This window comes from Lytechinus pictus, chromosome 14 (genome assembly GCF_037042905.1).
Source record: "Lytechinus pictus isolate F3 Inbred chromosome 14, Lp3.0, whole genome shotgun sequence".
Classification (NCBI taxonomy): domain Eukaryota; kingdom Metazoa; phylum Echinodermata; class Echinoidea; order Temnopleuroida; family Toxopneustidae; genus Lytechinus; species Lytechinus pictus.
This window is the reverse complement of record NC_087258.1, coordinates 10,516,313-10,529,781: the sequence shown is the minus strand read 5'-3', so window position 1 is coordinate 10,529,781 and position 13,469 is coordinate 10,516,313. Positions and strand designations below refer to the sequence as shown.

The 13,469-nt window shown below is 39.0% G+C and overlaps 1 protein-coding gene across 4 annotated transcripts in view; it reads right to left on the bottom strand.

The window, feature by feature from the left end:
• Positions 1-13,469, bottom strand: part of LOC129276659 (GRB10-interacting GYF protein 2-like) — a 38,647-nt gene that overhangs the window by 14,381 nt on the left and 10,797 nt on the right. For all 4 annotated transcript variants that reach the window (XM_054913049.2, XM_054913050.2, XM_054913052.2 and 1 more), the window contains exons 4-14: positions 11,710-11,815; positions 10,586-10,842; positions 9,915-10,165; positions 8,304-9,044; positions 7,552-7,684; positions 6,065-6,237; positions 5,131-5,459; positions 4,246-4,592; positions 3,816-3,874; positions 2,194-2,336; positions 1,261-1,381 (exon numbers count right to left, since the gene is read on the bottom strand). In XM_054913049.2, coding sequence (XP_054769024.2) covers positions 1,261-1,381; positions 2,194-2,336; positions 3,816-3,874; positions 4,246-4,592; positions 5,131-5,459; positions 6,065-6,237; positions 7,552-7,684; positions 8,304-9,044; positions 9,915-10,165; positions 10,586-10,842; positions 11,710-11,815 — 2,660 coding nt within the window. The remainder of the gene's footprint in view (positions 1-1,260; positions 1,382-2,193; positions 2,337-3,815; positions 3,875-4,245; positions 4,593-5,130; positions 5,460-6,064; positions 6,238-7,551; positions 7,685-8,303; positions 9,045-9,914; positions 10,166-10,585; positions 10,843-11,709; positions 11,816-13,469) is intronic.

Below are 13,469 nucleotides of genomic sequence, written 5' to 3'. Positions count from 1 at the left end.
ATGACATTTGCTCTGGCGACAATTGACCCACGATAAATTCCACACACTAATCGAAAAACTGAATTCAACCCTGGATTGGATACTATACCCTACCCTAAACCTAACCCTTAACCACATATAAAACCCTATTGCTACCCTAACCCTACATCTTAAACAAAAGCCTGGTGCAATTGTCGCAGGAACAAGTGTTGTGTCAGTTTGTATAGTACTTATTACTTACTTTATCAGAATTTCCTAAGCACTATACAATAATGCAGTACAATTATTATGGCTTTATCTATTTGTAAGTTAAGAGTGACTTTAAAAACGACTGGTGATCCTTTCTTGTGGTAAATGATGTTCACCATTATATGTTCATTGGTGATTACTTATAGCGCATAAGAAAGGTTCACCAGCCGTTCTTAAAGTCGCTCTTAACTTACGAACGGCTTTATGAAACACCCATCCGTTGTTGTGAACACTGCATTTCAAGGAATAAATTCCAGTCAGGTACATATTAACATCACCTGGGTTGAGAGAAGCAGAATGTGGATAAATTTCGTGCCAAAGGAAATGAACTAATGAAGTATCTTGGGGGTGATTTTCGCTGATAATTTTGCTCTAAACCAATCTGATGCAAGGATTTCAGTAGCTTATAACAAATAAGTCAGAGAATATCATGGACTATTTGTTTCCTGAAATGCTGGTAAGCCCAGAGCACCATTTGAAGAAGCTTGCCAGCGTCGACAAGTTATTATAATCAAACAGTTACCAGAGTTGTAGTCGGTTGGTCACTGGTGCTTCTCTGCTAATCACAAACTGGAAAGTTGTCTAATCTAACAACCATTGCGTAAATAAACCATCATGGTTCCCAGCTTTTCAAGAAAAAAAAATTCCCTGATTTTTCCCTGAAGTTTGAAAATTCCCTGATAAGTATTTAAACCCATTCCCAGTTTTGCATTTTTTTCAGTTGTTGCAGTGAATTACAGGTATATTCAGTATAAAAACAGTAATATAAAACTAGTACTACCATAACCAGTCATTCAATGGATGTTGTTTTGATATGCAACAAAATATAAAAGAGTCTGACTACCGTGCTTTCGACTTTTTGGCCGATCAAAATTCCCTGATTTTTCCCTCATTTGAGGCATTTTCCCTCTGATTTTAGGTATTTCTTATCGCATTCCCCGATTTTTCCCTGACTGGAAAAAAGTAAAATAATTTTCCCTGATGGACTGGGAACCCTGACCGTTTATTTATCAAACTACTTTCTTTTCTTACCTGTTGTTCCAATCTTTTCTGTTGCTCCATTTTTCTTTGTTGTTCTTCTTTTAGTTGTTTTCGTTCTTCTTCGGCAGCTCTCCTCGCTTCTTCTTGCTGTTTTCTGTTTTCCTCTAGTCTCCTAATGTTAGAAGCAAAGTAGTAAAGACAATTAGCTTAAAATTTGTGTGGACTCTTACAGAGTGAAATGTATTTTCAGATGTATTGTATGTAAATGTATTGATCAGAAAAGTCATGTTTGCATTTATTCAATGTTAAGTGGTCATATTGTTATGTGATGATAAGACATATCTCATGTATTCAATAATATATCAATACATAATCAATACTTAATCAATACTTCTACAGGAAGTATAACAGGAAATCATTTGTTTACCAATTCCAACTTTCTTAAGAAAGTATTACTCATTCTTCTTCCAGCTAAACTTCTGACATACATACATTTTATGGGTTTCTTATTAACTACATTTCATGTTCTCCCTAAAAGGTCAACTCCCCCAATTCAGAGTAAAGTTATGACGTACAGATTGTTTTGGTCAAGCGTCCAAGGTTGACCAATACCCGTTTGGTTGTAAAGAGTCTTGACCAGACCAATATAAAAGGGGTTCAATTCTGAACCCAAATCAGATTGCATAATAGAGAATAAAGATTGGAGTAAGATAAGAGAATGGTTTAGACAGATACAGAAGAGTTTATATTTTATACTGCAGAGTTTATATTATATTCATCTTCAGAGTATAGTCACCATCAGACTTACTCATGTATTTGTCATCATCATCATCATCATCAAGTTATCATCTTTAATAAATATATATGAACTCTACATCTTGCATTGATTCGTCTCATTTGAGTCTGGTTGAAAGCAAAAGTGCAATATCGGTCCAGCGACAACATAACAATATTCTTTGTCTTGCATTTGAATCTGAAACTTACTTGAGCTCTTCAGGGTTCACACCACGTTTCCTGAGCTCTTCAATTCTCCTCTCCTCCGCCCTCTGTTTCTCCACCTCTTCATGCATTTCTTCCGTCTTCCTCTTCTCCTCCTCCACCTTCTGACGCACCTGTTGACGTCGCTCCTGTGGGTGGGGAAAATCATCAATCATCAAGTTTCTTTACTGAAAATGTCCATTACTGATTAAACAAGGATATACATGTTGCAATTTTTTCTGCGTTTCATTGCTTTCTTTTTTTTTTTGGGGGGGGGGGATAAGAGAAGAAAATAATCAGATTTAAATTAACCCCCAAATCCCTACGATATAACATACAGGCCTACACCCCTCACCAAAGCACAAGGAAACTGACCTACTTACTAACATATTCAAACGTCAACTGGCTAATAGTATGTGAACAAATTCTTGATTGATCAGATTATTACTATAACTACTGTTTTTTTAATAATAAATATGCACTAATTTTGCCTACATTAAATAGAACTGTCATCACATGAACTGTTCAGGGTGTTTCTGCAAGAATCTGATAATCAATGTAAACCACCGACACTAATATATTTTGTAGGGGCACAAGATCATATAACTTTTCAGTCATGAAATATAGAAACTGGATGATAAAGACGCAACAGATAATGACTGATAAGTTTTAACCCTAATTCTCCCGGGGGGGGGGGCCATAATGGCCCCCCCTTGACAATTTTCGCGATATATCTGCTGCGCAAATTTTTTTGACCTCGCCGCTCACTGACTTTTTACTTTCAAGTCTCGCGCAAATTTTGAGACCAAATTTGTGACGCCCGGGTACACGGTTACAACATTATGCAACATTATGTAAGTGCATGTCAGACCCAAAATTGCTCATAAACGTGATTTCATGTACAAATCCAATGCAAATTGTGTATTTAGCCAAAATTCATAAATGTATCATTATTTCTACTTTTACTGATTAAACTGAATTAATTTTGCCTTGTTTATGATCAGAACTAAGTCTGGAATGATTTCCATTGAAAAAACAATAAAAAACAAAGAAATACATAAGAAATTCATAAAACAATAAAATACATAAGAAATTGATTTCCGAACCGAAGTTTTTTTAATTGCGATTGTTAAGATTGCTACAAAGAATTTTTTTACCAAAAATTAGCATTCTAGGAGCTTTATTTAGTGAATCATAGCAAAAAGTATGATTTATGCATAAATTAGCATAATTAATTCATATAAAATAAAATCTCATTATTTTGGAAAATTTTACCATACAGTCTTGTAGATTACATCGCACACTACCAGTGTGCAAATTTTTGCGTCGCTCGCGCAATCGGCGGCCGAGATCTTAAGGGGGGGCCATAATGGCCCCCCCCCCCCGGATTGACAAGAATCAAAATACCCCGGGAGATTGAGGGTTAAAATCAAGTCAATCAGGGCTCCAAAGCAACACAAAAAGTAGTGATTGATCGCTAAACCTGCAATGACCAATCAAATTCGCAGTTGTATGCTTGTATTAGTAAGCACATCAATGATCAACCAATCAAAAGGGGTGTTTGAAACTTGCTCATAACTGAACATCTTTGTGTTACAGGGGGACCCAGGTGAGCAAATAATACATACCTCTTCCATGACTTCTCTAGCCATAGCCGGATCCCATACACCGATGTCCCAATCGGCTCCTATCAAAGAGAAAAAAAATATCAGATATCAAATTAACATTTATATTACTTAATACCATCAAACCCATAGGCTGTTGGTTCCAGTGATGAAAGTCAACTGGGAATGTTAGTTTTCTTTCAAAAATCAAGTACTGTAATTTCATTAATGAATTGCTAAATTTCAAATCAAGCAATGTGTACTAAAACATACCAACCTACATTTCTAAGTCATCAGTTCTTGGTTCTATAGAACGCATCAAAACTCTTGTTTTATATATTTTTCTCATGTACAATGGGATAGGATATTTCTAAACAGATGTTGCTACAGAAATGCCTTTTATTATTATCATTATCACCACTATATGAACCAGTAAAGTTGATAGAAGACTTACTTTTCGTGGGGACAGAGTTCCAGACACCAATCTCCGGTCCTTCGATCTTATCCTTAGCAGCGGCTGCTGCAGCTGCTGCTGCCGCCGCCGCTGCGGCAGCACTTGCTCCAGACGGTGGCAATACTCCAGCGACACTGGTGGCAGAGAGGCTGGTTGGAGTCTGGTCAAGGGACACACCGGCTGGTAGGGATAATCCTCTCTGACGTTGCATCTGTTGCTGATACTGCATGACTAGCTGGTGCTGCTGCTGTAGGGTGCCCAGGTTGGTGCGCAGGACTTGCTGCTGGGCCACTGTCAGGGTTTTACCTCTCTGGATCAGCTCCTGGTAGATACGACTGGCTTGAACTCTAAAAAAGGCAAAAATACATTTTCAAGTAGAAAATCATTCAATGGCCAAAATTCTCTGTTGGTTCTTTAGTAACTCCTTTCAAAGATTGTGTATTCACGGAGAAAGATCAAATTTTACATACATGTATACAAAATAAGCAGGCAGAGTGGCTCAATTTTAGGAACAAATGCAGAGGGTATAATGTAGTCACTAGTATAATGCAAATGAAGTCCCCTAAACAAGTCAAGCTCCAAAACTTGGAATCAAGTATTACATCATAAATCCTAATAATGCAGCAACACAGTGGTACAAAACAATAAATATTCAACTCTTTGAAAATGAAATCTTTCTCTTTCCAGTCACTCACACAAAAAGTTGTCAGTCTTCCTCATTTGAGTGTGACATCTCTAATCACTTTCGATGTATTGACCTTGCTATCAAAACTGCAGTAAAAGTGAAGTACTAAGGAAATGATACCCAAACACTGAAAATGTAACTTTAGGAAAGAAAGGAGCAAGTATAGTGAAAGAGGATCCAAAAGAATTCAAGAACTGTACCTGATAAGAGCTTGCTGTTGATTCAAAAGTTGTTGGAAGACTTGTTGCTGCTGCTGCTGTTGCTGCATGAGCTGTTGTTGTTGTTGCTGCTGCATGATCTGATGCTGACTGAAGAGCTGGGCCATCTGAGTGGCAAGCTGCTGCTGAGCCAGCTGTTGTTGCGTTGCCGACTGTTGTTGCTGGGCGGCCGAGCTGGCGGCGGCAGAGTTGGCTGCAGCAGCCGCGGCAGCAATAGCAGCTGCGGTCGGAGTCGGGCTGACAGAAGGTGCACCCGGAGCCTGAGCGGCAGGGGGTGCTACGGTAGGGTTACCGGTAGGAGTTGAAGGTTTCTGAAGTAAATAGAAAATATTGCATACAATATTACAATCAAGTAATATTTCAAAGAACTTGATTCTTAGGAATGCCATATATGTTTTCTGGTATTAACATCTGAGCGATGATTCTTAGAACTTGATACCTAGGAGTGCCATATTTGTTCTTCTAAACCCTTTATGTTTCGATGGCCAACAGATGCCAGTAAAGAATCGAGCAGAACTCTTTACACTTTACTGAAGACATGTAAAAGACTAATAATCCCCTCCTGATTCATGGATCAACAGAGCCCATAATAACAGAGGTATTGGAATAGTGGGGATACAAATTATAATTCATCAGGTTCCATTAAAACCATGTCTTTTTTACGCATCACACAGATATTTAACAGACATTTATCTACACTGGCCACTATCCACTCAGGTGTAGTAAGTGAGTACAAAGAATTTCTTGAATGCTAAAGAACCTAATCATGATAGCTGTGCTAAAGCTGGGTAATAAGAAGTGCATAGGAACATGATATTAATGTTGCATATCATTGTTATGGGTTGAACATAATGCTGCTAGGGCCTGAATTCAGGGTTTCACCTGAAAAATGACACGATCACGGGTAAATACTCACTGAGCTATGGTTAAGTGTAGGCTCTTGGGCCGGCAAGAATGGCACACGCCCCCATCTCTTGATGAGGATTCCGAGGGGTTCAAACTCTTCGTCAGCTCCCCGTTTGACCTGAAGGGTCATGGTGAAATAGCCGGCACTGAACCACTCCGCCATCTCTGCTGACGTGAATGGGCCTGTATTGTATGAACACAAAAAATACAGTTGGGTCTGAATTAGTGGATCTTTCATTACCTCAATAACTATCAAAGTCAATGCAATTTTCCTTCCAGGGTCCTGTAACACAAAGCTTAGCAATGAACGCAGAAAAATTTTCTATGATTGATTGCATAGACCACAATTCTCGCTACCCCAAATAGGAACTAAAATCTCATAATGCGCGAGACGAGATAATTTTCACTCCGTCGGGTCGTCATCACCACTTCCGGTTCAGAGTCATGCTCACGCGAGGTTCGCGATACTGAGTTTTCCACCACGCTGAAATCGATGCCAATCAGCGTAATATGTACAGATTATAATACTTTTTATTCAATTTGGTCAGTTTTGATTCCATTTGAATTATAAATATAAAAAAAAAATATATTTCACGTGAAAATATTTTTTATTCATGTTTTTATTTGGTTATAAAAAAAGTAAACAAAAAATGAATATCTTAAAATTTGCATTTAGCGACCGGCCTGACATCACGATCGTATTCGACTAGACGCTAACTATATACAGCATTCATTCCGTTCAATTTTTCGTCGACCACAAAATTGATAAAAAATCAGTTTCGGAACTAAAAAAAATCTTAACTGACAGAGGAATACCGTGCAATTGAAAGCGTCGGGCAGAATTAGTGACTTTAGCAGAAAAGACTGTTAAACTCTATCGTGAAAGAGAGGGTTGTGATCACGAACTTTCCGAGCGAAAGCGACGTTGTGTTGTTGTGCATGACGGCACTGTTGATCTGAATGGCAAAACAGCGCATTGGATTTCCGAACAGGAAGTTGTAATACCGAAAAGCTATCCCATAATGCAATGCGCGTTACAGGGACTTTCCCGGATCTCGCCGAAATCGCTATTTGGGGTAGCGAGAATTGTGAAAATCAAGTGTATGATTAATCGCTTAGCTTTGTGTTACGGGACCCTGGTCCCCATTTAACATAAAGCTCAGTGCTTGATATTGAGGCTGAATTTTATAATTGATTGAACACAATAATCAATGCAATCAATCGTAGAATCAGCCCTAAATGTCATTTGACAAAGTGGAAAGTAAACTAAATGACAGTTAAACTGGTTTGACGGAGTACAAAATTCTGAGAATTACACTATAAGCTAGAAAAGTAAGATGGTATAAACATGGGTCCTGTTTCATAAAGACTTGATATAGTGCACAATTCTTACATCAAGTTTACTATCAACCAATCAAATCAAATGATTATAGTAGCTTTAAACTGTTAATGCAAATTTGTTATAACAAGTTTTATGAAACCTGCCCCAGTAGTTACCTTGCACTTGTCCCTGAGGGTCCTTATAGAACCATTTATGTGCATGCTCATGAGTGGGTGGCAGCTGAGGTGGGTTGATATTCACTTTAAGACCTCCGTCCATTGTCAGTTCGTTGCCAAGTTTGTCATCATCCTAAAATAAAACACATATCCCGCTTAAAGACGACTTTCAGTTGTGGTAACAAACATAAGATGAATTCCAAGAATATTAAATGAAATGACCACCCAAGAGATTTAAATTATGTCATATTCTGACATAAAATGAGAAGTTGGTAATGGTGACGAGTTAGAACAGAGGTTTTTTTTTCCAATTTTAGATGTAGTCCCACATACTTCATTCTGTGTGCAGTATGGGTACCTTCTGGAGAGAATTTGAGATTATTCAGTTTGGATATCCTACATCTGACATTGGTCACCAATGCATTATTAATCTAACTTTCCTTGTTGCTTTGTCACTGGGTCCTTTCACATTACAATCATTTGATCAGCACTCCAATTTTGTTCAAAGGGAAATTCCTACTTGATAAGTAATAAATCAGCTAATCACTAATAACACCAATAATGCAAAAAAAAATCAGCAATAAGTGAATAAATAAAATTTGGGATGTGAAAATGAGACATTTCTTAGGGTAACCGTTGGCCATGTACCACCTGCTAATTTTATTGCCTGTGGGAGATCGGCTATTCTGCAAGAAATCATGTCTGTTTTTCAATATAAATATTAAGAAGGAAGCCCATTGAGGATTACTCACCTCTTCTGTAAGCTCGGCCATCAAGCTTTCAGCAGCTTTTTCAAGATGTTTGAGTTGATCTTCTTCATCTTCCTCTTCCTTGGCTGCAGCGCTGGCAGCAGCAGCACTAACGGCCACACCTTGACCTGCTGCTCCTGCTGCAGAAGGTGCTGAAGGCTCCAACTTTGAACCTGCTGCATCCACCTGCAACCCGCCGGTCGTCGCAACGGCGGAAGCAACACTACTGGCAACAATCTCCTCAATGCTCTTCCTCGAGTCCGTTTTCTTCACCCCACCCTCGTCACCCCCCTCCCCAGGCGCCCCTCCGATCACCACTCCCGGGAGCATCTCCACCCCCTTCTCCGCGAGCTTGTCCAGTTTGCCATCGGAGGAAGAGCCGGCTAACACCTGATTACTAATATTGCTTTTTGATTTGGATCCTGCAAAGTTTGCACCTTTGGCATTGCTTAGTACACTGGTCTGCAATGTGTCCTCTTTTGCAGCAGTTGTGGAAGAAGTACTGTTGAAGTTGTGTAATTTTTCTAATTTCTCCGCCAATTCGCGAGAGTCTAAACTACTAGTATACATATCACTATTATTGTGATCGGCACTTGTGTGTTTGGAAGAAAGTTTGCGATCATCAGAGTCTCTATCTCCAGATTGCTCTTTATCATTTGGTTGATCAATGTCATTGTTTTTATGCTGGTGGTCCTCATCCTCTTTGGATCCATCCCCTTCCAATGGTTCTAAAGGCTCATCATCCTGAAACGCAAAGAGATTCGGTTACATGTAATTACGTATACATCAATTCCAAATACAGCAAGTATTTCTTCTGTTTATCAGTGTCACTAGATGACAGAACTAATGAGAGAAAAATTAACCCATTTTAAGCAGAAATTTAGCTAATGATATCAATATAGCAAGAAAGCTCAAATGAGAAGCACACTGGACGGTTTACTCTCAAATCATGTTAATTAGTAGATACTGAGTGCGGCTGACAGATGTGAGTTCTGAAATGACCAAGTTGGGCCTGGAATCTCCTAGTTTGTTTGAAACGGAAGGATATGTCAATATATACAACACCAGCACGCAACACTAGTCCGACGGTCCCAGACCGGTAAAAATTACTGTTGGGCCAGTAACTTTTCAGAAATAGCCAGATTTACTGGTCCGACATGACCAGTAAGATGATATCTAACTGAAATATATTTTCTTCTCTTTTGTAAATTATGAAAATGGCTCTGGCGTCACAAAAAATGGCTCTCATGAATTATGTTGTGTGTGTACAATTTTTTTTTTTTTGGGGGGGGGTAACAATTAATAAGCAATAAAAGACAGCAAAATAAACTCAAGTCTATCTAAATATTTTTCTTTATTATTTGGGAACAGTAAATTTTAGGTTCGGTCCAGTAAAAAATGGAAAAACTGGGTATGTACTGGTCCAACATGATCAGGTCGGACCAGTAGAAAAAAATGGTTAGTGTGGAGCTCTGTAACAACTTCACATATTTTTCCTTCCTTCGGAACACTTGACTCTATTAAATATAACAGGGCTTTTTTTTTCTCCAGCAGCATAATGCTTATACTTTTAGATTGTATCTATACTGCAGGGCTTGTCTTTGTACACCATACCTTGCCCGAGAAGAACGCTCCGGAAGCATCGAAGGCTCCCGGACCATCGCTCATCGTAAAGGCGTCATCTAACGACCACTCTGGCAACTCCTCTTCTTCATGCCAACCACCTCGACCATGTCCACCGCCCCCACGACCACTGTAACGTCGTTCACGACCACCACTTTCACGGTCGAAGTGATCGCGGTGGTCGCCATCGTTAAATGACTGTCCGCGTTCTCTTGGGCTGTTCCAGTTGGCGCGAGACCCACCTGATAAGTAACAAAAACATGTTGAATATTGTAAGAAACAAGCTGTTACCCCAGAAGACACTTCACATCATGGATAAAATACTAAATCAACCCCCCTCCCCTCATTGGCTTTGGAGATAATTTTGCAATCATTATCTTTTTCACCGATATTTTTTTGTCTTTTATATTTTAAGATCATTTTCATGATCAAGAATACATTTATCGGGATGATCATATATTACAGAAAATAGCATTGAACATAGACATTCTGAATACAATATATTTTTGTGATGCCCATCAAAGAAAACTTTTTTTCTTTTGCTGATCATGTGGTTTTGTAGGAAATATGTTAACAAAGCATTTTATAAAGCACACTACACTACACTACGTTATCTGTCCCAATCAATTTGTTATTGGAGTAGACCTGACATTTAAACGTACCTGATATCATTCTCCAGTTCTCATCCTGCGTGGACAATGAACGATTTGGAGGCGGCTTCGTAGAGCCCTGACGCCATGCTTCATCTTCCTCCTCCTTCCCAGACGACGAGGATGACGGTTTGTCGGGTGCCCTCGGGGAGCGCCAGTTGTCGCTGGAGCTCCCTCTTTCGATGACTTTTCTCGGGGAAGGAGGACCAGGGTCCTCAAAGTTGCTACGAGGAGTCTCGGTGCGTATACCTCGTCCCTCACCAAGGTTACTGAAAAAAAGTATAATACTTCCTTATAATACAAGATTAGCTTTGATTCTGAAAATGGGATTGGATTATGGAAGTTGCCTAACAATAATAAAATCTCATTTTTTAAATCTTTTTTTTATCTAGGTTTTCATTAAGAATCAGATTGAATTACAAAATGTATAGTTATTTAAATATATTAAGAAAATAACAAGTGACATTTACAAAGATTGGAAATATTGGGGGGAAGAGGTCACATAATCTCTATTAAAACATTACTAATGCAAACTCGTACAAAAATCAGGGTTCATATACATGTACAGTTTTAAATAATTATAGACTATGAGCTTTATTACAGATCAAATAGGAATAAAAATGTTAATGCACTGTATAAACTTTCACATAAATCTGCCTACTCTAATTACTCTAATTTGCCATTATATCCTCATACAGACGTGCACTCATCCCATGTGCTTGGATAAGCAAGGTGAGACTGCATGTAGAACAGCTACAAGGAACATGCTACCTCAAACATTCTATATTTTATTTGAAAAGAAATATAATTTTATAGCCGTCACTGTACTCTTGAGTCAACGATGCCTCCAACTGGAGTAGCAGTACTGGTTTGAATAGTTTTTCTCTCACGAATGACGGCTAGATTGACTTGCAACAATCATCCATACTTCCGTTTTACACTGCCTGATTCAGTGCATCCTAGCCTATAATCTAAGCGGAGGCTGCAACTATTCTCTTTGACTTAAATGCAAGCGATACGTCTAATGTAGCGAGACTACTGTGTGTTTCAGTCACTACCTACACATGCTCATCTTGTTCGAGTCATTGTTCTCTTTTTAAAATGTCTTTGCCGCACCAGACATCCTAGACACTTACCTCTCGTCCCAACTAACAGTTCTTGTGAACTCTCTCCTACCAGGATAACTCAACGCATCTTCTTCAAAGCCCGCTGCCCCTCGCTGGAAATCGCCACGACCTCGACCTGAAAATAAACACACCAATGACTTTGTCATACACAAACAACACATGTAGTCCAGTAGATATGTGAAAAAGATGCTCGAATCTGGCAGAAAGTGTGAAATTTGGCACACAGGGGTATTTTTGGGCGCTGATTTCAAAAATTGCCGGCCCCAAGCGATTTGACCATCGGGTCGGCCGCCATTTTGAAATCCAAGATGGCCGCCATGAAAAATCATTAAATGTAATTTTCTTGAGTTTTACATGGCATGTGACACTGAAATTTGGCATATAGGGGTATTTTGAGGCACTGATTTCCAATATTGCCGGCCCTCAGCAATTTGACCATTTGGCCGGCGGCTAAATGGCCGCCATCTTGAAATCCAAGATGGCCGCCATGATATATTATTGCAATCATTTTCTCGAGTTTTATATGAACTGCGGTATTGAAATTTGGCATATAGGCTTAATGTGGGGTGCTGATTTCAAAAATTGCCGGCCCCAAGTGATTTGACCATCGGGTCGGCCGCCATTTTGAAATCCAAGATGGCCGCCATGAGAAATCTTTAATGTCATTTTCACGAGTTTTACATGACGTGTTACACTGAAATTTGGCATATAGGGGTATTTTTAGGCACTGATTTCAAATATTGCCGGCCCCCAGCAATTTGACAATTTGGTCGGTGGCAAAATGGCCGCCATTTTGAAATCCAAGATGGCCGCCATGAAAAATCGTTAAATGTCATTTTTTTTAGTTTTACGTGAGAGGCGACACTGAAATTTGGCATATAGGGGTATTTTGAGGCACTGATGTCAAATATTGCCGGCCCCCAGCAATTTGACCTCCAGGTCAGCAGCAAAACGGCCGCCATCTTAAAATCCGAGATGGCCGCCATGAAAGATAATTTGCTCAAGTCTTACGTATGGCCTGTAACACTTTAAATTTGGTAAAAAACTTGATCTTTGCATCCTTGATCAATGAAAAGAACATAGTAAATAGATGCTATTTTGAATTCCAATATGGTTACCAAGTTTGAATGATGTTCAACATTATAATGGTGAGTAAAACCCATTGCATTGGCACTGAAAACAAATCCAACGCAACCACATCTTTGTCCGTTGCAAGGAATTTGGCATCCTTAATTGCTGATATAGATGTTACGTAAGTATGAAGCACCATAAATACACAAACCAGCTAGCTTCTTCTGCAGTTACACATTTGAAGTGGCTTTGGTTGAATAATAACCATCCAGAACAATCATTTTCTGTTGAGAGGCTTTAAATTATTTCTTTGAGTTTTCTATGATCTGCATTATTGCACTTTGACAAATCGACGGAGTGTGGGGTGCTTATTTCAAATATTGCTGGCCCTCAGCGATCTGATCCCGAGTCAGAGGCAAAATGTCAGCCATCTTGAAATCCAAGATGGCTGCCATGAAAAAAGATCATTGAAAAAAAATCACTTTATCTAGTATCATGTAACGTATTATTTTAGTTTGGCATCTAGGGATATTGAAATTGCCCCCAGTAATCTGTCCAACAGATATGCTGCAAAATGGCCACCATCTTGAAATCTAGAGAGGGTAGACTGTCATGAAAATTCATTAAAATCGTTTTCTTGGTTTTAAACAATTTGAGGCACTGCATTTTAGAAATACAGGCAGGATTTTGGCCGCTGG